The sequence below is a fragment of the Tetrao urogallus genome, assembly GCF_951394365.1.
Source record: "Tetrao urogallus genome assembly, chromosome: 7".
NCBI classification, from domain to species: domain Eukaryota; kingdom Metazoa; phylum Chordata; class Aves; order Galliformes; family Phasianidae; genus Tetrao; species Tetrao urogallus.
In genome coordinates this window covers 27,705,814-27,733,240 of record NC_136820.1, presented here as the reverse complement: position 1 = coordinate 27,733,240, position 27,427 = coordinate 27,705,814, and the positions used below count along the sequence as shown (strand labels likewise).

Sequence of the window (27,427 nt, the reverse complement as noted above, 5' to 3'; positions counted from 1 at the left end):
CCACTAAATTGGGTGAGAAGTAAGTTGGATGTAAGCTCCTGTTGAAAGGTTTGGAGATTGGTTGTTCTGGGGTATGGGGATGGGAGAGGACAGGGTTTGTAAGCACCAGTCACTATAACACAGCTGGTTTTCTTGGTGCCAGGTTGATTCCTCTGCACTACAGATGACTGAATGCCAACATAAGGAGTTGAAGCCATATGCTTTCAGCAAGGCAGGCTAGTTGATCTGCACTGGCCTTGGCCACATCCAGCAATCAGTTAGTGGCTTTAAAAGGTCCTTACTCTTTAAGAAACACAGCCCCACATATAATCCTGACCGAAAACAACTCCCCCAGGAAGAAGAAACCTTAAAAATCAAACAAGAAAAAAGATGAACTACTTATCTGTGCTGGACTCATGCGTCTCCATCATTTTTCTAGCCTGCCAGGCTGCAGCAGCCTGCCAGCTGGCCAGAACTTGGGTGCAGCTTTGAGAAGCCAAGCAGCCCATGATCAACATGATGAAAACATCTGCTTTGTGAGTGCTGATGGGAACATCCTGCTTGTTACCCACTCCCCTATGGCCATATTGCACAAGCTTTTGAGCCCACTTGTTTCCTTAGAGAACTTCTAAGGAATGGATATGGCAGGAATAGGCTCCCAGGCTGCATGAGGCAGTGAGCCCCTTTGGGTATAGGAGCTGTGCATCGTGTCAGGGACCACCTACACAGCTGACACAAAGGTAAATTGAGTCTGCAAAGTGTCTCTATCTCCCCCTAGGCTCTGGCACACTCAAACTGAATACATCTGTGGAAACTGCTTGGCTATCCTACACACTATGCAGCAGACTAGAACAAGCAAGTGCTCAAGATGACACTCAGCACCTCTTAGGTATCTGGGTAGTCAGGAATCCACAACTTATGGCACACAAGACAACAAGCAACTCCTTACGCTTTCTACCACACAAGTGCCTGTTGCAACAGGCAAGACAATGGAATACAGCCCAGTTCAGAAACTGTTCTGATAAGGGTGAAGTCCTCACAAAGTCACGTAACTGCACAGGAGACAGTGGGTAGCAAGTAATTTTCATCATTTTGTCACATGTTTTGCCAACGTTTTCTGCAAGCACGGTTGTTGGATTCCACACACCAATATTCAAGATTCCTTTGATCACAAAATTTCATAAATGCCATGATTTTATTTTCAGTGATTTCATTTATAAACCATTTCAACAAAAACCTTTACCAGTTATTCAGCCAGCCAAAGCCAACAGCTACTTGTGACAGTAACGTCACAAGTAAAGATGATGCATGATGACAAAACATCAGAACTTCAATCTTTCCTTTCTTTTTTCCCCTAAACATTATGAATATACCCCAAACTTGCAGAATCTTTATTTTTAACTTCAGGTCATTTCTCTAGCATAGCAGCTTTATGTTATTTTGGCACAATGCTGCAAAATGTGCTCTAACTACTGCACTGCCGGTGTAACACAAACGCACATAGAGAGCAGTTTGGGCACTTACCTGCTATTGACCCAGCCAAGAGCAGATTTCCAGGACTGACTCTTCCATCTTCATTGGCAAATGAAGCTTTCAAATGAGCATAACAGGGGAAGTAAATAGCAGAGAAGGGGATGTCACGCAAAAAACACGCCTTAGCGCCCTGCGTTGAAAAAGAGAACAGGTTTTGAGAATGAGCAAATTTAACACGATGAACAACGGACACTGGAGAACAGAGCAACATCATAATTTTTGTTTTGTCACTAAGAGCTTACAGGAAAAGCAGTTTCTCTTCTCAAACTAAGATAGATGTATTTCACTCTGCTGAGTAGCATGTGAGTATTGCTTTTTGGTTCAGCAATTTCTATCATTATATTTATCTTGTCTACTTGTTCTCCCTCACTCCTTAATAGCGTAGACATTTATTGGTAATAGAGAAAATGTTGTGTGATGGCATAAACTCTGGTAACACCTTTGCAGAATAGTAAGTAGTTGACATTTGAGCCATATGCCTGCAGAAGAAGTTCAGAGTATGTTTGAAGAAGAGTCACAGGACAAGTCTGTTCCTTCTCATTCCCACTTAACAATAACTACTTCAAAGATAATAGTGCTTCCTCCATATATCCATACAGACATATCAATTGATAATGCAACACGTATCAGAGGAAAGAGGGGAAAGCAGGGCTGTAACACCAACCCTTTCACAGAGCGGTAATGGAGAGACTGATTTGTGATTTCTGAAGTACGCATGATTTAGGATACAGTTTGTTTTCAGGTCAGTTTCAGCTCTTGTGACCAGTTTGCTTCAGTGGTACAAACAACCAACGCAGTTACCAGTACAATGGCTTCAAATTTAAGAGGACAGTAAAAAGGCAAGAAAAACTGTGGGGCAAGAAAGGCAAGAAAAATTTTTTTCTAGCAAGAGAAAATGCAAAAAGCCACTACAGTAGGTCAAAGAAAATGAAATACCAAATATCATCCATGCTCTGATAGCAAAGGGACCTGCAGTCTGCCTTTCCTCAGCCTCGGTATCCAGGACACCAGAGTCTGAGCGCATAAGGACTGAGTGTGGCAGGCAGACACAAAGAGAAGGTGCCTTTGGAAAAATGGTGAAGTCTTTCAAGCTTCAGAAAGAACTGCTTCATGGATGAGGCTAAGCCTGCTTGCCTTGAAACTAGGGAAGAGTCACAGTGAAACTCCTTAAGGTTTCTCAGTAAGCCTTCCTGAGGTGCCCTGGTTGCTACAGCTCTCTGGTGTACAGCCCTACTGGAGCATGGCTCAGCACCAGGCATTTCACAGGTGACATGCTAATATGCACAGAATTTAATTAAATCTAATTATATGCCTGGACATATCAGTAAGTTTAGCTCATATGGTAACGGCAATGAAAATAGAGTGCTGAAGGAAGCTGGATGCTGGTTATCCAGCAAACACGCAAGAGTTGCAAGGTGTCAGAAAGGCTAAAAAGATGCCTTTTGGCAAGGTGAGGCAGAAGGAATTACTGTAAAAACAGATCCTGCCAGCCCATTCACAGGAGATGCTAAGAAGCATAGTTTGACCTCTGAGAAAATGAAGATTTTATCTAAAACCAGCCATTAGATCTACTCGTCAGATGTTCTGCATGGCACGGGCGTAGTTGCCAAGTGCAGCGAGCAAAACAAACTGCTGGAGCCCCTTTCTGTCCCTGATCCTCTCTCAGCTTATCTCCTGACAGACCAACAACTGACCATTTTACCTGACAGTCCATTGTAAGGTTAATTACTCTTGCTTCTAAGGTTTGCCTTGTTGCATACTTGGATCTGATCTGATTAATGCTTGCAGTCACTGGTTCTTGTTAGGCCTTCCTAAGGTACACTGAATAAGACTTAAAGAAAATGTCATGTAGGTCCTCAAAGCACTGCCATTGCACAGCCACAGGCTGAACCGAGATACCAGGCACAAAACAAAGTCAGTGCTGGGCTGGGCCTCAGAATTACAGCCTGTACACCTCACCAATAGGGTAAGAAGGTGGATCTTTTGCAGTTCACATTCTGCAGGAGTTCTGGCCTTGTGCTCCAACAGAAGCCTGTTTTACAGTTTACCTTTAAGCCTTACATTAAAAAAAAAGAAAAAAAAAGACTAGGGTTTTACCCAGCTCTGCATGAGAAAACAACTTTTTAATGATCAAATGTCTGCACTGTATTCATCTCACAGAAAAATTACGAAATTCACTAATGAAACATTCTCAGACCAAGACGGTTTCTTCAAGGATTTATTTTTAGAGCATACTTCTCCTCAGAGCAAATCTCCTCGCTGCCTTTACCCTCAGGGCACATTACTTTTATTTTCCTTGCAATGCTGCCATTAAACACTGTGCACATTTTCCTCCACATTTTTTTCATACTCTGAAATATCTCTACATAGTTGAAATAACGTATGGAAATCCACGAACTCCGACTGCAAGCAACTCTCAGCGGAATCTGAGCTGCTAATATTCTTCCCCCTTCATTAAAAGGCCCTTTTTCACAGGACCGAAATGGCGTGTTGCTCATATCACTAATAACGCACACTCAGGTACGCAGAGAGAGGATGTCCATCAACTTAGTTGGCTGAGTGTAAACAAACCCTGGATCAAAACTTGGATCCACTTTAATAATGACCCGATTTGGCCCTGTTCCAATATCACAACAGTCTAAAGTTTCCCCCCATCGTTCTGTTTAAAGTCTGGGAAAGCATGTTTAAAAGCAGGCCTCATTTAACTTCAAGTTAATCATCCGCAACCAGCCTAGGCCAATTAGGAAGGCTTAGGGAGATTGGCTGCAGTATCTTGAAAAGCAAAAGCAACATTTATTTTACTTCTCGCACCTATTTGATGTGGACAACGTGCTGAAAGCCAAAAGGGGTTTTAATCAGTCCCCAGAAAGCTGTAAGGATCATCCGCTCGCGTTTATTCTGGCAGCCAAGGTGCAGAGCTGCCAGGCATGAAATTGTTGGGAGATCTTACACACCATAACATGTGCCTCACCAATGCAACAGCGGCTTGGCTCCCATCTTCCAGCTCTTTAATAACCTGAAAGCTCTTAATCTTGGATGCTATCTCACGGAATAAACCTATGGAGGTTAAAAACAAACAAAAAACAAGAAAACAAACAAAACAAAAAACAACACACAAAACCAAGCTCTGATTGTCAAAGATTCTGATAAATAAGCCCAAGTCAGTGCCGGGGCAGGTTCTTTAGCATGCTAATTCCTGCTTATACCAGCTCTACCTGCAAATAAGGCTCTAAACAAACTATTTCTACTACAAGGGGAGGGTAATTATACTGACAAAGGCACCTCTGTGTCGGGCTGGGCACAAGGAGCCGGCAGGTCTGGGAGACGCAGGCTTACCCGAGTCTCCTGCAGTGAATGCACATTGTCTGGTGCAGGGGAAAAATGCCAGACTGGGGGACCTAGCAGCATTCAAGACAACAGTGGTGCACCTTGTCTGAGAGGGTTATTTAATGCTTCTGGCACCTGTACTTACAGCCACCCCCTCTTTTTCTCCTTTACAGGTTTAGAATTTATTTGGCATGTATAATTGTTATTTTGATCCTATAGCTACAAACAATAGGCAGCATGTCATTTCTTGATCATTTCGCATTCTTCTTGGGTTTTACTACAGACTTAACCCTTTGGAATCGGAGCTCTAACAGCACCTAACAGGTTTTGTAGCGTTCACAAACACCACAGGCATTTGCTTTCAAGGGCCGTAATTTCTTCTGCTGTAAAATGACATTGCCTTAAGAGCCACTAACTGCTTCTATTCACATGTTTACTCCAACCAGTACATGAAACTGATTCAGCACATCAGCTGAGAGGAATAAAACACATTCCAAATACTGTGGCAGCAATTCAGATACATTTTGCAGGCAAGAGTGGCAAAACTTCTCAAGTAAAGGGCTTCTTTTGGAACTAAACCTTCTGAACAGCGAACAGCAGGTACTCACGTAGGAGAACGCAGTCACAGATGAGCGTGCTGGATGCAAGTTAATATAACTCAACTCTTTTCCTACTCAGTTTCACGTTTACCTCCCTGCTGTAAACCTACAACAGGAAGAGCTGGAATATCTCAGATGTTACCAAAAGGTACCAGGTGAGAGCTTGGTATGTATTGCCAACTGAGATGACATCTTCCAGGTCAACATACAGCCTATTTATTAAGTTATTATTATTTAATTTAAAAAAAGAAAAGAAAGAAAAGAAAGAAAAGAAAGAAAAGAAAGAAAAGAAAGAAAAGAAAGAAAAGAAAGAAAAGAAAGAAAAGAAAGAAAAGAAAGAAAAGAAAGAAAAGAAAGAAAAAAGGGAGGAAGGGAGGAAGGGAGGAAGGGAGGAAGGGAGGAAGGGAGGAAGGGAGGAAGGAAGGAAGAAAAGAAAGAAAAGAAAGAAAAGAAAGAAAAGAAAGAAAAGAAAGAAAAGAAGGAAGGAAGGAAAGAAGGAAGGAAGGAAAGAAGGAAGGAAGGAAAGAAGGAAGGAAAGAAGGAAGGAAGGAAAGAGAGGAAGAGAGGAAGAGAGGAAGAGAGAAAAGAAGAGAGAAAGGAAGAGAGGAAGGAAGAGAGGAAGGAAGAGAGGAAGGAAGAGAGGAAGGAAGAGAGGAAGGAAGAGAGGAAGGAAGGAAGGAAGGAAGGAAGGAAGGAAGGAAGGAAGGAAGGAAGGAAGGAAGGAAGGAAGGAAGGAAGGAAGGAAGGAAGGAAGGAAGGAAGGAAGGAAGGAAGGAAGGAAGGAAGGAAGGAAGGAAGGAAGGAAGGAAGGAAGGAAGGAAGGAAGGAAGGAAGGAAGGAAGGAAGGAAGGAAGGAAGGAAGGAAGGAAGGAAGGAAGGAAGAGAGAGAGAGAGAGAAAGAGAGAAAGAGAGAAAGAGAGAAAGAGAGAAAGAGAGAAAGAGAGAGAAAGGACTCACTGAAAGGTTTTCTGACTAGTTTTGGATATGCAGGCTGTGCTGGCATTATCAGCCAAGGCACAAATTTGAGATAAATCCCTTCTAGGAATTCTAATCATAAACATTACCACAACTGATGTGTCATTTCCTCAAAGGATCATTTACTAAACTCTTATTGTTTACCACTTCTTTGGCATCACAGAAATAGCTTGCACAAAATCAGGGAGCGGCACTGCACGTTATAAAGAAAAGCACTATCCACCAGAGTGATTACTTGTAAAAGTAGTTGGACTTGATGATCCCTATGGGTCTCTTCCAAATCAAGCTATTTTATGACCTATGACTCTAGCATTTTAATAAAAATCCCATTTAAATATTTTACGGATACGAGTTTCTAAGCAGTACAAAACAAGTGTATTTAAATGAGCAATTGAAATATGTCCTTGGAAACCAAGAAAATATAAGTTCAACTGACTTTAACAGGACCTTATGCATGTTACTGTGATAAACAGGCATAAGACAAAACATTACCTCATCTTGCACAATCACTTCAGTATTCTATTGTGATCAGAAATTACATGAGATGTATTAAAAATACTGAAAATCAGGAATGTATTCTTTCTCATTTCTGCCAACACAAATAGTATTCTGAGCTAGGGATAGATGATACTTTCCCTGACTGGGATACACAGTCTTTATACTTCTAAGAACAGTTGCCATCTACAGAACATCTGCAGCTAAATAAGAATTTACCACCCCTGAGCTTCCATGCCCTAGTGCTTTCACAGCAACAAATAAAAGCAGAAATAAGATAAACAGAGGAGAGAAACGCCTTCTGCAGAAGCTGAGTGACCTGAAATACTTTCTTACACATGCAGTTCTGAATTTGAGATAAAGGCAGAAAACAACAAAAATAGTTGCTTTCTACCTTTGAAGAACTCTGGGGATTCAACCCAGCAGTTAACCTAACAAGTCGTATGTGTCAAGTCTTACTGTTGCAATTATGGATAAAATGAATACCACGGATAAATGAGGAACTCATGAGTGAGCTCAGATGCAGAAGGTAAAAAAAGAAAAGCAAACTGGGTCTTCTACCCAGGAGAAATGCAGAAGCACTGCTTGGGCATATGATTCTATGATTCATGCAACAGTGGAGTCAGAATAGTCAGGGGTCAGCTGGTGCTGGACCCAGTGAGTTGCAAATGCTTTTGCGAGCATATCAGCAGCTCAGGACAACTAAGAGAATTGTGAGTCTGTTGCTCAGTGGGGCAAGACACTTGGTGACTAGGGACACAGAAAAGGGAGAGAAATTACTTACTTGCCTCACTTCTTACTAGTAAAATCTGCTTTCAGGCTTCTCAGTTCCATAAGCATATTAGAAAAGTCTGCAGAAGCATACCATCACCTACAGTAGACAGAGCACTTAAGCCCTCTGCACACAGACAATCCATGGAGAGCATCTCCAGTGGTGCTGAGATAGCTGGTTGATGTTCCTGTGAGTTGGCTATTGCCTTCCAAAACTCAAGTCAGTCAAGGGGGTTTGTACAATTCGGAAAAAAAGACAAATACTACACCCATCTTGAAGAGCAAGAAGGAAGATCTGGAAAACTACAGCTGCTTGGGTACACCTCAGTCCCTGGGAAATTTACAAAGCAAACTATCCTGGAAGCTGTTTCCAGGCACATAAAGGACAAGGGAGATGTTGTAAACAGCTAATAAGGATGTTCCAGATAATGGCTGATGAACCTAATTGCCAGACTTGTAGACAAGCTGGCAGAAATGGATGTTGTAAGTTGTGACTATGGGCAAAGTTTTGAAATGATCTGCTGTAGAATCGTCATAGCCACATCAGTGGAATGTGGGCTGCACTCTCGGCAGATTAGTGGATGATACTGAATTGGAGGAGTAGGCTGCTATTCACAGGGACCTTCACAGCATGGAGAAATAGGCTGCCAAGAACATCATGAAGTTCAGAACAACAATTGCAAAGTTCTGTATTTGGACTGGAACAGCGCCCTGCAGCAGTACAGGCTGAGTCTGAGTAGCCAGAAAGGTGGTTTGCAAAAAAAAGTCCAGGGGTGCCGGTGGACAAGTAAAAAACAGGTCAGCAATGCCTCTGTGCAGTAAAAATGGACACTCACACGCTGTGCAAGGATGCAAGGGAACTGATATTCCCTTTCCACTCAGCACTGGTAAGATTGCATCTGGAACCCAGTGTCCAGTTCTGGGCTCCCAAGTACAAGAAGGACGTTGCCACACCAGAAAAAAGTCCAGTGCAGGGCTGTCAAGGTGGGCAGGAAGCCCATGGTGTGTGAGGAAGGAGAGGCTGAAGGAACTCAGTGTGCCAAACTCTGAGAACAGTAGGTAAAGGAGAGATTTACTGCTTTCTTGCCTAAAGGGAAGGTGTAGGGAAAGCAACTCTTGTAGGAAAGTTTTGGGTTGCGTTTTTAAAATCTACGAAGGTGGTCAAACACTATGTCTGCTTGCCCTGATGTCCTGCAGACTGGTTTTCCACACAAATTAATCAGATTCTAACATCAAAACTACAAAGTACATCAGCACACAGAGCAGAGATCTCGACAGAGTGCTACTGTGAACTGTTTTGTCGCTAGCATAGTAGAGCCCCACGTTAACACAACAAGGAATCATCTGGAAGAATATTAATCTCCTGAGTACGGAGGAACATCAGTGATCATCAAATGCAATTTGTCTAGACTAGAATACTATGATAATTAGGATTATAATCAATGAAATATTCACTCAGCCAGGTGCAAAGAAGTTATACATAACATTTCCTTTGTTAATTCATTGACACGAAACCTAAGATTTATCTATCTGTGCATCGGTTTTCTTTGCTAAGGAAAGACAGGAACACTGAAATTACCTGTATCAGGGAAGTTTGAGAGTTTTAATCTACAAAATGCGTTTCCTAGTTAGAAATTAAGGCAAAACATACTAATTCAAACAATAAACAGCAGACCTTGTTGAGACGTACAAGCATTTGCCTCACAAAGCTAGGACTGACTTGCATAACTCCTTGCATCTTCTGGCTGCAGTTGTAGTTAATGGAAGTACATTCTTCCATATTGACTACTATATGGGACATAATGATTTTTCACCTACATTTTAGCATAGATTTTAGCAAGATTCATAGGGTCTAAGCAGAAAGTGCTGGACTGATCTGTTATGGTCAGAACTGCTTTCAAGCAGTTGATGTATTTCTGAACTGGGAAAACAATTTTTAAAGCAGTCCATGCAACGTAGTAAACAAAACAGCACCAAAGCAGAGAGAGAAACAGAAAAGTCAGTGTGCAGCAGACTGGATGAAATCACTCCTGATTTAAGAGGTTCGTAGCTTTTCAATACAGAAGTAATCTCACATTGACAAGCAATGGAAACACTTCTGCTGTGCTAGGAACTTATGAACTTGAGTGGTAAAGCTCTCATTCATCACAGAAAAATATTAAAAAATGCCTGTGCTCCTATTTTAAACAATTATCACGATGGCAATATTAGTTCCAACTTAAGACCAGAACTTCTGGACTCCATCTTCCTATTAAGTATGTGCTATCCCGCCATTGATCTCACCACTCTAACAAGTCAATTTTTTCCACTGCTGGCAATACAGTAAAGTCAACAATTTTGGCTTTCTATGCATTTCAGCAGGCAACTATCAGGCTGAGAGAATCCCTTTCTGTTCCACCTCAAAGCAAGACCTTGAAAAAGATTCTGCAAGCAACAGAGGATCCTGTTGCTGCACAGCTTCTTGTACCATCCCATCCAATGGCCTCCTCTCAGGACTCAGCTCTACTGATGCTTGTTAATGGCTACCAATGCAGACATCAGAAGTGAATCGTTGGACAGTCACTTTCTCATGCTGACACTGAGCAGTGGTGGAAACTGCTGTAGAAAACTGCAGCCAACCCTTCTGAGGGCAGTTTTACAAGAATTTCTAACAGGTCAGATCCAAAAAGAACAGAATGCACTTGAAATAAACCAAGCTGATGGAATACTTAATTCTTGTTACTTTTGCTTTCTCTGCACCAATCACAGGAGGAAAAACAAAACAAAACAAAAAAAAAAAAACAAAAAACCCACAACCAGATTTATACCAAACAGAAGAAAAAGAAAAAAAAGGAAGAAAAAAAAAATAGACAAAACCCTGTTATTGACCACTTACAATTAAATTTTGGACTGTATTAAAAAAAAAAAAAAAAAAAGAGAGAGACGTAATTAAAAAGCATCTGTTTCAAATGAAAAATCCTGAAATGAAAAGTCTAGAATTTGCTTTCAACACTTGCAAAACTAAGTGAATCAGTTGGTCCTAAATCACTACTAACATACAGAAGTGTTTAAACACCTGGAATATTTACACAAAGGCCCACACATAACAAAGTTCAAGACTCACAAAACAAACTATTTTGTAAAGCAGTTATCAGTTCTTGTCCTTCCACAGTAATAGCCATGGATGCTTCTTAAGTTCAACTAAAATAAATACATTTGAGGCATCAGACATCCTTCACAAGGATGCAAAAGAGCTACACTGAAAGCCCTAGGATGCAAAAGAAAGTTCAGACCGCATTAAGAGTTCACATGAGAAGCGGTGAGACAGACACAAAACCCTCATTTCTGTTTCAGTCGTAAAGCTAACTGACTAGTTAACAGCACAAGCTTTCCAAATTTATCAACGTAATTCAGTTCTCTCTATTTCTCTTTTCTGTTTTTGTTTGCTCAGGCTGTTTTTTGGAGAAGACAAATACAGATCTCACGAACCACAAGGAACAGAGCTTGGGAAAGATTCAGAAACAGAGACAGAAGAATGAAAAAGTGAAAACCCTTATGGGTTGCTATTTTATTTTTTTTTAAGAGGAGGAGGTGAAGGGACTTAATGAACGACCCAGTGAAACCGTGTGGTTTAGGATTAAAGAACAGTGTCTGTCCCAGTGCACATCTGATCTGTAACAGCTCATGTTCAGAAGGTGCACTCCTTGCAAACAGTCCCAAAGTACGTACTTCAGAAATCACAAATAAGCCATAATACGACTTAAGACATTAATGCCGTTTAAAAGTGGAAAAAATACAGCAAACGCTCCTGAGCAACCAATAGAAGGTTATCAGGAAAAACAAATGAATAAACACTAGCTGTAGTAAATCAGCTGCTCATTCTTTCTCACGTAGTGTTTTATTTATAACAGTTCAAGCACAAGTCAGTAGCTGCCCTCCATTCCTGCACAGCCTCAGGGATGCAGACTGTTCAGTTGTAAATGCTCACCCGAATCAACACCATAATGTCATTTATTAGGCGTTTACACAATAGCATCAGCTTCAGTAAAACACCTAAAAAATTAGCAAGTCGATTTAAAGGGAAAAACGACTCCCCATTAAATCCTATTCAGATCTGCTACTTCTCACCAGGCCAAAGCATACATACATCTCCTCCCGGGCAGGCTTCCTCTTTGTAATGTTAAAAGAACGATTTAAAAGGATTGCTGGTGAAAAATGTGGGTGACATTTAAATATTGTTGAGAAGGGGGATGGGGCTCATTTGGTGTTATCGAAACATCTTCAGTTTACAGTTTCATTGCTGTAAATAAAAAACGGAAGAATACTGCCTGCTGCACTACAAAGACCGGGACAAAAAGACAGCATGAAGCTTTCTCCTGGAGAGCAGGCTACGAAATACGGTGCTCTGGTGTATGGAATTTATTAATTTTTGTTCTGAGCATAATGGGTATTTCAAAGTATTCCAAGACCTTTCATAGCCCTCCATATCTTGTCCACCTCATCTGAAGGTGGAGGGTAGTATGTCTGCCCTTCCGATTATTTGCAGCATACACCCTGTTAAGATTCAACAAAGATGTTTTTAACCCTTCTGCAGTCTGTGTGTGTATATCAGTCTAACATTAAATCCAACTTTATTTCTAGATATTTATGCACATATATGTGAGAACAGTAACAGAGAAAGCAGAATAGTAGAGTTTGCACCGTACACTCATAGAAGTGTATTTTCCAGTATTACTCGTGGAAATGTGTTTCTAAAATAGCAAGGGGGAGTTTGCTGTAGGAATTTACTTTCACACTGGGCTCACACCATCCATATTTCCTCACTAGTTATTCTGCTATAATTAACTCCCATCACCAGATTAACAATGGCAAAGTTAATTAAGTTAATTTAGCTGGGAAAGTTGCTGAATCAAACACAGAAAAGCAAAAGCACAGCTCCACAACTGTAAGCTCTCTGTAATGAAAGCAGATGAAAAATAACTATCTTTACACCAGGAAACATAAACTAATCCTTAATCAACAATACTTACAGCCAGATCTGCTGAAAAGAGGAAAGAAATTTTACTAAGATTCACAATGGCCATATACTTAAATCACGAGGTAGTGTCTCCCCTTAATCAGGAGCAAAAAATGAAGATATAATACCACATAATAAACAATGAAAAAGAAGTACAACTATGTTCATTCTCAAAAGTTTTTAAGAACAATGAAATAATCTTCTGATCTGAAATATTCACAATTTGCTTTTCATTTACGTATAAAAAAAGGTACCTTGTAGAGACCAAAGAAGCCTAAGTCCCGTAGTACAGTGAGGGCACTAACACGAGGGCCAGTAGTAATTTCTCCAGCCACCTGTAGTCGAATCTTGACAATTTCTAGTGGGTTGGTAAAGATCACTTGAGAACCTCCAGCCTGAAATTAAAAGTAAAAGGCAGTATGTTAACTCGTTAAATTATTTGCAACATATGTCCTGCTACATATAAGAGAATATGTTTTTAATCTTGCTGCCGTCAGTTCAGCCATTAGCAGATGTGAATTTTAATATTAGTTAATAAGCTGCAGCTCCCAAGGCAAGAAATCTACCCCACATGAGATGAATGGTCAGGAAACAGAAAGGAAGCAGGTCAGCCACTGCAGGACACTGCGGTACATCAAACACTCTGCCTCAACTCCTGCTGCAAGAACGTATTCACCAACATCAATTCACAAAATACTGACAAGCCAAGAACATCATAAAGCAAGTAACAGAGCAAAAGAGTAACCAAGCAAAGAAATTGAGAAGATCATGCTGGTACTTTGTGAAAACATACTACTGAGGAGTAGAAGTCTGGCAGAAGCTTATTCAATTTTGGCACAAGTTCACAAAACAAAGAATGCATGGATTCCAGAAACCAGAACTGCAGACATCTTTTACTCTTCTAAAGCCCCACTGAAATACTAGCTTCAGAGTCCTAAATGCTGCTTGATTCAAGAGTCTGAGCTCCACATCATTACTTGTGCACCAAGTAACAAAGGTCTAAAGCCTGAAGGATTCCATTCATCAAGAACTGCTTAAGTGTCGGTCTGTATTTGTTGGTAAGGTACCACTGAACTCATCTTGTAAGCTAGTCAGATCTAAACCACAGTGGTAGCAAGCATTTTAGACTGCGCCAGTTCTATTGAAATTCATCTCATTCACAACAGGTGACACGAGGCATTACCATTTTGGCACACCAACAGATCCCAAGCTTAAATTTGAAACGAGAAAAAAAAGGTTACATGACACAAGCTAAGTGAATTTAGAAATACTCATTTGAGCTCCATTTGGCCAAAATTCAACAGCGTCATTCTAACTTCTGTTAATTTCTTAATTACACAGCCCAGCAGCTACGCTCTTTTCGAGGCTCTGAAACAACAGACTATGCAAAGGACAACCCTCCCCACAACAAAACAATTTTTTTTCTAGAAGGCAATGACTAAAATAAATTGTATTTAAAAGCACTTCCATCTAGCCATGTCTAGTATGTAAACACTATGTGCACATCTTTTTTAAATTATCCAAATGTTAAAAGAATTAATCATAGCTCAGATCAGCTATCATTCAAAATAAAAAATATGCACAGTAATATGGTTTAAATAATGTGCTGAAGAAATGGCAAATCGCACAAACAACTATTCTTGTCTACCACTTAGACTGAGCATACACAGTGTGGTTACAAATTAAAGTCTTTACATAACCCCCCAAATATCCCAAATGTTTCCTATTTTGACCAGAAAAAGCATGCTCTTGTGTAACTCAACTGGTTTTGACTTTCAAATTGGCATAATTTAATTTAACTGCATTTACCAAACCAGAATCCTGGTACATATAAAATTGCTATTCCTATTGCCATCAGAAATTAGGATGATAAATTATTTGGCACATACTCTGATTTCAGGTTTGCACTTAAAACATATTAAGTTAGCACTCAAAAAAAAAAAAAAGGAAAAAAAAAAAGACATTCTCTTTTATTTGTGTACTCATCTAGCAAAGTCTCAAAATCAAAGCAAACATTGGATGGGTCTTTCTGATGAATTATAAATTCCTATGTGACAAACAGTTTGGTTTATTATTACAAACATTAAGTGTTCCCACACTGCCATCACACATTTTTCATTCTTAAAATGATAAAATCCCAATTGCAAGGTGCTAATATTCATTTGCAAGTTTGCTAGAGTCATTCCTCTAAAATACATTAATTTAAAAACTCATATTAACTGCTGTATGTTAGCACAAATAAATTGCTTTCTCTCAGTGTGATATTCTTGCATTACATTGTACCATGACTCCATGGGAAGTGTTTCTTTAATTTTCACTACAGGAAAACCATATCAATACTCATAAGATGACAACAAAATTAAGTTTAATTGATGATTATTAATGTACCAAAACATTGAGTAATTTAAAAATCTATAAAATGTTTATAAGTGAATGCCATATTTAGAGAAAGGAAACTGAAACAGACCTGTTTTTAATAGAGAATAAAGGCAAATAATTTCTGAATTCTAACGAGTGGGAAGTATTTAAAGTGCTAGCACATACAAATGCTTACATTTGCACGTCCAGCCTGGCTGTGGCAATACTTGGGAGTGTTACATGTTTGTGGCTCTGGGTAAATCACACAAGACTCCCTGTTTCAGCTTGCTATTTGAAAAATGGGGATGCTATTACTTACCCACCTCATACAATCAGGCTCACTGTATTCAAATATTTAAAGCACTGAGACCTGTACGCACCAGGCATTACCAAAAACACTAAAACAGCTGATGTGAATTCTACTGGTTTTGTTGCCCAAGCAGTTCCTCTAACAAAAGACATAGGAAATTTCCATTGAAGTTCTTCTGCAAAACCATTTAGGTACTACTCCAGAACTCTTTGCACAACCTTTGTCATTCTCTGAATTTGATGGAAGATACACACCAAACACCAAATGATGAGTAATTGAAGGTGACAGGCCAGACAATACCTGACAGAAGGTCTTGGTAGGACCTATTGTAGTAGGTCTCAGCAGTACCCCACCACCTGCCTACCCTGCGATGGAAACGAAGGATGGTTTGATATCAGCCAGTGCACAGGCACTTCCAGTGGTAACAAGCACAGTCACCTCGTGGGGAGCTTTTATCACCCTGTTATTTAATCATCCGTGCTGGCAACTGCAGCTCCCTATTCTCAAAAGGGAGGGGAAGCAAACTGGAGATGGCTACTATATTGTCTAATGAAATGATTTCTTGCTTGTCTAGTACCGGTAACTCCTATTGCGTTATTCATCATCACAGTATGCAAGTGTCTCATAAATATTAATGGCTATTTCCTCCCAGTGCTCCTGTAAGGGAAGCACAAAGGCTCTAGTTTTACAAGAAGGGGATTTGAGGTAAGGAGGTTAATTGTATGCCCTGTGTGTGTGTCTCCCAAGCTCAAACAAGCAACTAGTAACAGTCTCCAGATATCCTGATCTCTAAATCAGTAGCTTGAATCACAATAGCATTGTTCCTGTCTTCTGAGTTTTTACATAGTGAATGTAATGAAAGAATCTCATTATTTATTTATTCATTTATTTATTTATTTTCCCTCTTCAAGGTGCTGGTATAAACTGTTGTGGAAAAGACATACAAAACATGATCAGTGTTATCAGCCTGCTCATTTTATTTGGCAAAAAGTTGAAGAACATTAACTTCTTGTTTGGCACCTTTCATAGTTAAAAGTGCACCTCATTTAAAAATTATTGTAAAATATGTTCCCAAAGGTAAGAACTTGGAAACTATTTTCTTGGCCAGAATAAACACAGTTTAAGCTCAGGTTGCTCAAACCTAATGATTTCTCCATTAAGTGTCATAAAAATCATGATGGGATAACTTTTACAAACTCTTGAGTATAGATAGTTAGCAGTAACATCAATTTTTTTTACACTGAATACCCTCAACTCTGAATTCTTTATCTCCTCTTCCAATCGTATTTCTTTTTTAAATAAACAAATGATCTGATTGGAAAAGCACATTTACTACTTTCCAGTTATTATGATGTGATTAAATAAAAACGGGAACGTTGGCTCATTTATAGGAGTGAATACCAAGAGCTTAATTATCTGAAAGGTCCCACAAAGGGCTCATATAATTCTAAAAGTATTTCTCATTTGACCTAATCACAAGCACTTACGGTTTTGTATGATATAAAGCAAGAAAATCAATACCTGCACCATCCATGAACTCCTCATACACAGATCACTAGAAATCGGCATGCCTACAAAATGCTAATTGTGTTTTAACACAAGGAGGGCTAGATGTGCACATGTGAATTTTTTTTTTATTTTTTTTTCTCCCCACTTTTGCAGTTGTTCAACTCTGCACTTGGTATATCACCCAGCACCTCTCGATGGCGGTATAGCCTTGTACAGTCATACAGTAATGCCTATCACATTCCTCCCTCTTCTTTCCTATTTTACAGAACAGCAGGGAGAAGCAGAAATAGTTGTGGTATTTTTTTTTCTGTCGATGGAGAAATACAATCCATTCTGTACAAAAAAAAATTTAATAACAGCTGCTAGCTTAACACTACTCCAGTTTAAGAAGTTGGAATGTTTTCTATTTCTTCACGTATTCAAATAATCTTGTAATAAACTTTACTGGCAAATAAACAGATTTTCACATCCTTCATTACAATAAGGCAAGGAATCCTTGTTCTTTTTCATCTAAGTGCATTCTGTGCCCTTATGAGACTAGATAAGAAAAGAGTACACCAGACCTAACTCTCCAAAGGCTTTCAAATCTGCATTTGAAAGCTTCAGTGTACATTCTGAAAAGAATACAGCTTGTAATTCACAAAGAAAATTCTGTATTTTCCATCCCAAAAGAAAGTATTAGGTTGTGATTCTTCTCTTTTCATCACTATTGATCATCAGCTCTTCCAGCACCTCTAATTAACCTTATTTACTAGCTTCAAGCCATTAGGTTTTTCCTGTTTTCAGCTAAGAGCATTTAGGGTTATCCTAGATTTTCTGTACCTAACTCGTCACATATCAGCTTCTAAGCTTATGGATAAATAAAAGGATTACTACTGCTATTAGAGTGTTAATATTTCCAACAATATCACCCAGGGACAGCAATTATGGCGACCATTAAAATACATAAGCACAGTATTATGCAATTATCCAGAGTCAGCGTCTGCAAAAGAAATTGCCTGCAATGCTTTGCTTACTCATTTGATTTACAAGACAACCACGTGGTACAAGATTCAAAATTTGTAGTCAACTACGTACCATATTCAGTCATATGGGCTACTGCACTCAGTCCCAGGATATTACTCCTTGCCACCTGTTTCCCTGTGCATTTGCTAGTGTATACTAATCCTAATTTAAGTCAAAGCTCTGAAAGTACTAAGCATTATACAAACATTTTTTTTTTTTTAAAAGTAAACAATATAAATCTTGAATGTACTGAAAGGATTGAAGAATGGAAGTATCACCACCCTCACTGTACAAGAGGCAAGTAATGCACATAAATATTAAATGATGTGCCACAAAATCACATGTAGAAGAGCAATCACATCAGAAGAGCAAGATTTACAGAGTACCACCATAGGGCTCCAAACTACCTGTGAGAGTCTTGGTGTTCACATGCCCTGAGGTCACAAAAGTGTGAGACGAATTGTGTTGAGTGGCTGCATATGTGGTTTCACTATGCAGTTCACTGTTACCAGAAGAGATGCCGAGTAACAGACAGCTGTCCAAAGTGACTGTTTTTCTTATATATTTCAAAGGTGAAAACCTTAATTATGTGGCACTCTGTGTCAAGGGTAAATCACACTGGGTTCTCAAAAGGTTGGTTCTGTGTTACATTTCTTCAGATAAAGCCAGGCTTCAAAAACCCAGACAAGCCATCTTGTGCTATTTTGTGTCCTCTCATCTGCAGCCCTATCTATACAGAGTTCTGATAATGCTCTTTAGCAATGGGAGTTCATATAGTAAATACCTTTTCTTCAGATCATGAGGAGATTTCCTCAGCCCTCAATCATCTGCTTTTCACTACCCAGACCAGGCTAGCACAGAAACAGCTTTCATGCTGCTCAGGCATAACTGTGTTTTTCCCCAGCTAATTTTTGTCTTCCCAGGACAGACTTCTCTTGGCCTGGCTGAGGTCTAAGCTTGTACTGCACAAACAGCAAATAGAGCTGTAATCACCAAGTCTTGTTAATGGCCACATGTACATAAAATGCAAAGCAAGCCCCTTCAAACATTCACTTAAAATGCTCATAAATAGGATTGCTATTAGCCTGAACAGAAGTGCATCCCTACTACTGCTTCATATAGATAAGCAAAATTCAGATACAACTTGTGAGAATTTCCAGAAATAGCTTATTAATAACCTGCCTACACAGAAACTAACAGGAGCATGGTTTCTTTATAAGCACAGACCAACTCTGCTCAGGGGGAAAAAAAAAAATTGCAGATTCTATATTTTCTATGTTATAGGTAATCCAGTTCTTAGAAGCCTAGCCAAAAAAAATCAAAGTGGAGCCTTCTTGATTGGCATTATAAAAGCAATTAAGCTACAGACCTGTCAAATATGTTAACATTTGGCTCTGTCTGCTCTACTTGTCTATTTTGACTAGTTGTGGAATCATTTAATGATTTACAGACCTTTCAAGTCTTACAGCATGGTAGCTATATTAAAATTGTGACCCATTATTTCTTGGTCACATCATAAATTACTGTGACATCATAAATATCTTCCTTTTTCTCACAGAAAGCTAGACTTTAATTCCCAATTTAGTTTGAGGTTTTCTTTTTTTCTTTTTTCCTTTTTTTTTTTTTTTTTTGACCTGCACAGTTAAACACTACAATATTTTACTGCTTTTAAAAGAAGTGATTACAGGAGAAATGAATGCCTCATAAAATACAATTATCAAAACAATAATGTTTTAAGCTAAAATGCATCTCCATGTAAACTTTTGGTCAATACTTCTAATACAGGAAAGAAAAAAAAAGGAAAACATGTGCTATACTTCTTGTAAAAAATCGTCTTTTTAGTGGATAGAACTGATCTGTTCTGCAATCTGACACATATCAACATAAACCTACAAACTCCATCTAGTTTAAGAGTTTGTACAAATCCACTTCCATCCTTCATCCTGGTCCCTCTCTATTTTTATTTTCTTGAGGAAGAAGGGAAGTGAAAAGGAAGAGGAAGGGGGAAGGTAAAGAGGAAAGTACCTCTATTTTGTAATGGGAAAATAATTTTAGAAAAAAAATAAAATTAAATGAACTAATCTAAAAGGAAAATTCAGTGGAGTGAAATCACGTTCCATGCCACTTCTGACTGTTTTCAGGAAAAGCCAGTTTAAGCAGGTATGACTGGGGAAAAGATTCAGTAAAACTATTTTTAAAACATCCAAACCTGCAAGGAAATGTGGGGTGAGGTCACAGAAAAGCAGGAACCCTACACCAGGAACATCCCCACCCTTTGGTAAAAACCTCTTGGAAGGGTTATCGTGTTACCATAGGCTGCCTTCCCCAGCTTCACTGTAAGGCTCTAAAATAAAAATTAGCTGAAATTTAACTGCAGACACTTAAAACAGAGCAGTGTTGAAACAGAATAGGTATGCAAAAGTGAAGTTATATTTAAGCCCATATTGAACTGCTCTATTATTTTTTTTCAACCAGAAGTTTAACATTGGTCAGAACCAGTATGCTACAAACAACTGCAATTAGTAGCTTAGAGGAGAAAAGCATACGTTTCAATATCTAATGAATTACACTATACTCAGTGTATTTTGTTCCATTACATTAATTAAATATACTTGAAATCTAATTCATTTATTTAACAAAATAAATTCCATGTAGTAAGTTTTAATTTTCATCAAGAAAAAGAATAGTTTTTGGAGCCCTCTGAACCTTTCCATAGGCAAGAAATGTGACTGTTGGGCTTTTATACGTGTATGTACAACTGCCCTTTAAAGTGAAATGGAACTTCTGGTCTCTGGCTACAGGGAGAATGGACTTCTTAGAGTAAATCTGCTAAGAATACAAGAAACATATGCCATTTGCTTTCAAAGCTAATACGAGCAATCATAAAGAAGACCATTATTACTTAACTATCTCAATAAGGTATACCAAAACTGGTCTCTGCAATAGCAGTTTGTAATTCTTTTTTTCAGATATACATACAGAGATTCCGCCCCCCTGCCTCCTTAACGCTCAGTTTCATTTTTATCCATAGCTCAGAGTCCCTTGCCAAATCGAAGAGAATTTTGTCAGATTTAGGTTTCTGAATAATGAAAAAAAAAGATTGATACCTTCAGACACAACTTAGCAATGTCTGAATTTCTGTAAGTGATCTGAGAATCATGGTCCATCTCTCTGCCTCTAGTAAAATTCGACAGAGAAAAATGCAGCTCAGATGTAGACTTATCTTTATTACTCTCTGAAACATAAAACAAATGCTGTGAATAGCTTAATAAAACCACTTGCACTGGACTGGTTAAGGGACACAATTCATCTGGAATTTGACATCATATTCCTTTATAAAAATCAGTTCTGGACAGGTTTTTGCTCTTTCTAGATGAACCCCATCTTAATCATATCTAATTTTTATGTTCCATGGCAGAGTTGAGGTTGCCCAAGCAGATCCATTATGTTTTAACTTTATTGTGATTGCTATAAAGTCTCTAGAAATATGCCTATAATTGCCTTGACAGCTTAAATAAAAGCAGATCTGTACGGGGTCTGTAATTGTACTGTGCTACAGGACTTAAACTGGCTAATAGTGAGTGCACACTGAGCAGCTGGGAAGAAAAAGACTGTGCACTTGGAAAGAGGAGGGAGAGTAGGAGGAAAGGTTACAAAGCAAAATGTTTTTCCCTTTTCTTGTAGAACATCAGGCCTCTGATTTACCTCTATAATTGTACTGCTATATGCAGACAAGTCCACATATATTGAAAAGCTGTTTCTTTTCAGCCGTGCTACAGTACTTCCTTCATCTTTCTTAATATTTTGTGTGTATTTTCTAAGCACTCTATTTTGAATCTTCACATTTCTTCCACTGACAATTCCAGAGACAAACCATATTTTTCAGTTAAATGTGGAACTGCTTCATATTTATGGAAATAAGTAAAATTATTGTTTCATCTGAAAGCTTAGCAGTAACTAAGTGGCAACAGTTAAAAAAAACCAAAATAATCTCTGTGCCACTTTTAAAGAGCTTTTAATCTGCTAATATAACCCCAAAATAGGAATAATAATCAGCACTGTATTAAAAAAAAAAAAATCAGTTTGTTTTTAATGACATTTTTCAGGAAATTAGGTTTAAAAGAAGCAAGTAATAAAAAAATCAGTAGGAGTGGTGATTATTCTTTACTTCAATATATAAATTAAAGATCATGGAAAACAAAGACTTATATAAACTACAAGATTATCGTCACTGTAAATGAAGAGATTTCAAGCTGAATTTAGTGATTCCTCAAACTCATCCTTTTTCCTGAAGGGAAGTTACAGCCAGTATCAGCTGAAATCAAACCTAACATATTTTTGCACTTTTTCTTTTGAGGAGGCCAAGTCAGATTTGTAGTTTAGATGCTTAGCAGATCATAGCTCTATGATATCATTATGCTACATTTTAGAACTGGAGCTCTTCACTATTCTAGTAATGTTAAGAGCTATATAGGATTTGGATGAGTCCTAACTACGCAGCAGAGGCCTGCATTCATGGTAGGTGTCAGGCACTGAGCAAGTCTTTCCATATATTTTCATAGGTAGCAAACACTAGAGTCACTAAGACAAATTCCTACACTGGAGATGGAAATTTTGAAGCAACTATTCACACAGAAATCCTCCTTAAGATTCTGTATAAAAACACCAGGGTTGTCTTTTTTAATTGCATTCTTGGAGGTCTAAAAAAAAAAAAATATTCAGACAATCTATCACTTTCATCTTCACATAATAAGCTAAGAAACACACTGCTTACTGAACTAAGTGCCACCAGGTCACGGAGTAAAAGATCTATTTTCTTCTTTTCTTCTTTTTTTTTTTTTTTTCAGCAGAGAAAACAGTTTACAAAACAGAAAAAGACTTGTTCAATGAAACAATCAGCTTTAGTTACAAGTGCAAAAGTCAGCCATGTGTACTAATTCTCAGTAATTATGATGCAAAGCGAGCTCCTTAGGGACTTAAAAGTCAACGCCTGGCAATGGTTGGACGAACAGCAGAGTGGAGCTGCTCAGGTGATACTGACCCCTTCAAAGCCCTTTGTGTTACTGAACAGCCAGAAACACCCAAGAATCTGCTTGGTCCTCCCTTTCTTAGGAATTAATGCTGTAACGAACTCGTGGGGCTGGTATTTAAAGCACTGAAATCTACCACGATTTCCAGCACAAAACCCTCGCGTAAGCAATGAATGGGCTCCAGGGAAATACAAGCACGGAGAAAGGAAAATGTAATCTCAGTGTTTGTAACACAATCACAGCTGAAAACTAAATGTGGAGAGTGGAAAGGTGGTAGGGCAGGTTTCTTTTCATACAACACCTCTTAGCTGGCTGCCCCTTTTTAGACTGTAACACATCATACTCTCCACTCTCCTTGCCTCCCTTATAAAGGATTGCTACGCTTTCAAACGAGGTAAAATCCAAGACCAAAAATTTTCAAAAGCATTCAGCAATGTCCTTGCTGCTTCCACTGAAAGCACAAGTTTCACACGAACTGAAATTGGGACAAAAGGTTGGGCCAGTCCAACATTCGAACTTCTAGGAGAGACCTGCCTTTGGCATTTCACATTTTATGCATATGTTTATATCATGAAAGGAAAACCCATCTCTTTTCCTCGAAAAGCTAGGCACCACTTGTAATGACAGTCTGTGTTACTAGGCTGAATTCGGTTTAAAATTACAAAAAAACAAAGACCACCTGCAGCTGAGACAAGTTGCAACCTATCTGCCTGGCACCAGACTATGCCCTTAAGTTAAAAGGAGCACTTCACAGTTAAAAGGAAACTCAGGGCATTCTGCCACCGCACGTCTGCTGCTAGAACCTCATGCAGCATCCCGTTCTTCATATGTATTTCGAATTCCAAGTGCAACGAGCCAACAGTTACAGCACGTTTAAAATACATCTCAAGCCACCTATCTCTGAAAGCAGATCCCTGGTTGATGATGAACTGCTGGCAAAAAGCTTGCCGATGAATGACAGGTCTCTGTAAAGAGTGCTTTTTCTACTGCATTAAAAAATTCACAGCAGTCTGTAAAAATAAAAACTCCAGAATAAATGACATTTTAAATGAAAATTTTGCTGAGTTTCTATGGCTGCTATGTTCATAAGATGTTTTATTAGTGTAAGGGGCAAATACTTTTTACTCCGCAAGTAGTTTATTGCATTTTCCCTTCACTTACAGCATGCTTTCTATTTAGGACTCCAGAGCCCCACATTCTTCTCCCCCCCCCTTCTTTTTTTTTTCTCCCCTGAATGCTACTAGAGTTACAGAACAAGGGGATCCTACCTGGCAGTCTACAACAGGTCAGTGATCAAACAGGGCGCAGTGAGACAGCAGCCAAATCCTGCCCCATCTCCTGAGAACTACAGAAAGCCAGAGCTTCTCAGCCCATGAGGCATCAAGCCACTGCACCCCAGGCTGAGATAATCCGTAGTATGCTCCCTGTGAGCACACACAGAATGGATCTCTGCACCGACTGAGGCTGAGATGCACGAATTCGTTTTTAAGTTGCTGCTCAATGCAGTTTTCAACATGGGTAGAAGCTGCTTGAAAATGTGACCTCATCTGTCTTATGACAGCAGAAACAAAGATAGATTGAAAATATACCACCATTGCTATGCCCTGGTGATCAAAGCCAGCTTAAATAAACACTGTTCTTTATCTGGAAAGTGCACTGGTCTCTGAATAACGATTCCTTTTACTTAACGTATTTACATTTGCTAGAACAAAATCAATACACCAGGTAAAGTAAGCTGTAACATGAACAGACAGAACTAGACCAAAATGTGAAGTATAATCATTTACCCAGGAATATACCACTTGTTCATTAAGATACCACTCACTGCAAGGAAAACAATCTTAAAAACATAGTGGATTTTAAGTGCAGCCTACATTCAGGAACGCATTATGTACTGAGTTAACATTAGACAGCCTACGTCTGCTGTGAACTCAAGGAAGCATGAGTAGTTTTTGCCATTTCAAACAGCCAGTACTGCTGCAAAAAGTGAAAATTAGTGGGCGCAATAACACATCAAGAAAGAAGTGACGTGGCAGAGTGGGTGCCACAAAGTAGTAGCTAATTATTAATTTCTGGAAAGGTTAGCATGAATCCTCTTTAGGCCATAAGCTACAGCCAACACTCACGAAGACAGATTCTGTATTAAGGAAACAAACTAAGCTGTGAGAATTATACAGTGCAGTTACAGGCATGATGCACAGATACATTTACCCTTTCATCAAGAGTGGCTGGCCTATCTAGGAAAGAACTGAGATGCTCTAGTAGAGTCTGCTCTTGAACCGGATCTGTGGTTAAACAGAAGCCTTAGTCCACAAAGGTAATCTTACACACCATACTTTCATGTAGCTCAAATTAAGGAAATTAAAGATACTTACACAGCCACCAGCAAGAATTTCTGCAGCCAGTGGGACGGAGCCATCTTTACTCATAAACTTATCTCTCACAAAATCATTAACCTTAAAAAACAAACATTGATGAAAGCCAATAAATCACAAGGTTGGGGAAAATGCTCTTTTTTTGCAACTAAAAATGCAAATACATCCATGCAGTTAAAAGATACTAAACAAATCTTAGATTTTATATGATATATTAAAATTGACCATTATTTTCTTCCCAACAAAGATTTGCAACATTCAGTTTTGAATCATCGGAGAAAAATGATAACAATTGGTAATTAAATAAAATAATAATTATCAAAACTTAGTGATAAACTCATTTAAGATTTTAAAATATTCACAACATTTGCAAATTGAAGTATAGTTCTAAACAAATATCAGAACGTTCAGTAATAAGTTTTAATGCAATAGTAATTCACTTAACAGCAGTAAGTATCTTTCACATTTTAAAATGCATTCTACTAGCTTTTGTGAATAACCATTGCATTAAGATCGGCCTATAATGAGAATTCTTCAGTGTTTTCAAATCATTCAAGAAATAACAAAATTACAGAAGACAGACATTTAGGAAAAAAGGCACGCAAACAAGTTCCTTTTTTATTAACACTTCACTCCAAATTATCTCCTGTAGTGCAAAAATTAAACATACAGGAACTACGTGAAGAAACAGAAACAAAAGCCCTCCAATCTCAATAAATAATTACTCATTCTTGCTAAGAGGTGAAACCAAAGCCCTGCACTAGTTACAAACAAGCAGACAGATGAAGAAGTTGAATAAGCTTGTTATATTTTGGAGCCAATCCAAAAATAAGTTTTCAGTGAGATTCTTAAAATACGCTTAGAAACATGTGACTTGCATGCCACTTGCAGCATTCACAAGTGAGATATAAACAGTTGCTTTGTGCAATTAAGTTTCTATCAAGCAAAAACGATGGAATGCACTTTATCAACTAGCTGACACATAAAGAATAAAAATCCTTAACAAGCTAACTGTAATTAGATGGACTTTAAAATGTGAGGAAGTGCAAGAATAATCCATTTGCAAACTTACAGTGAGTTTTATGGCCTTCTCTGGTGCTACTCCTAATAGCTGTGGTAACAGACCTGTAAGGTAGAGAAAGAGAATTCAGTGCATCAGTAACTTGGTATTAACTAAACAAATCAACAAATGTATGTAGAGATCACCACCTAGAAGCGGGCAATTTTTACAGCAATTTTGTGTTATTATATTTAATGAGAGTACTTAAACATTCCATTTTGAGAACAAACTCTGTGCTACCACTTCAAGTCACAGTAACTTCCTACATATACTATAGTTACTTTAGCTTTCTTAAATCCGTGATATTAGCTCACGTTACACTTAAGCACCAACACAGATCTGCCAACTATGTTTCAGTATCCGTCCTATACTTACATTTATTTTCTGCATCTCCACACGAAAATGTGTGAAGACTTTCTAATAAATTCTGGAAGATACAAGATATATCTATTTCAAAAATCATGACCGCAGAACTTTTTCTTCTGGCAACAAAAACAATGGCGTTAGAAGGTAGAACCCAAGGGGACAGGAATCAAAATAATGTAAAACATTTGACCATGTACGACTGCATTCTTGAGCATACTGCCCAGCTAACTCACCAGTTCATAGAACAAATTATGCTACCTTCTTCCCAGGTATGGAATTTATTTTGTTGGAAGTGATGCAGTATAGAACTGAAAGCAAGAACCTAACTTCTCATTTCACTTGCCTGAAGTGAACAGACAGCATCTTGTTTGGGCTACACAACCTCAAAACACACAGAGCTTTGCAAATAAGCCTGGGGCTAGAACAGTGTTGCAAGCGTTGCCAAGGGCACTCTTCACATCACACAGGCTAGATGCAGACCCCATTGCTTTAGAATCCTAGACAGCACCTCTGGGTACTTTCTACAGAGTCTGACATTTACAGTTCTCCAAATATGTTGGAGAAAGAGACAACAACTAACATCCCACTTCTAAGAGCTCACTTGCAGAAAAGCATTTCCCCAGAGACCTAAAAATCAGAATAAGAAAGAGATAAATGAACACGCAATGTTGTATTCTTCCATCCTGGTACCATTTATCAGCTTTATTGGCTATCAGTGATAATCTTAGCAAGTAAAAGA

The 27,427-nt window shown here is 38.7% G+C and overlaps 1 protein-coding gene across 1 annotated transcript in view; it reads right to left on the bottom strand.

Annotated features, from left to right (window-relative positions):
* Nucleotides 1-27,427, bottom strand: part of SLC25A13 (solute carrier family 25 member 13) — a gene marked incomplete at both ends in the record, with an annotated part of 93,310 nt that overhangs the window by 3,553 nt on the left and 62,330 nt on the right. Inside the window, 4 exons of the mRNA XM_079538132.1 lie at nucleotides 1,504-1,642; nucleotides 12,930-13,070; nucleotides 25,263-25,343; nucleotides 26,335-26,387. Of these exons, the coding sequence (XP_079394258.1) occupies nucleotides 1,504-1,642; nucleotides 12,930-13,070; nucleotides 25,263-25,343; nucleotides 26,335-26,387 (414 nt within the window). The remainder of the gene's footprint in view (nucleotides 1-1,503; nucleotides 1,643-12,929; nucleotides 13,071-25,262; nucleotides 25,344-26,334; nucleotides 26,388-27,427) is intronic.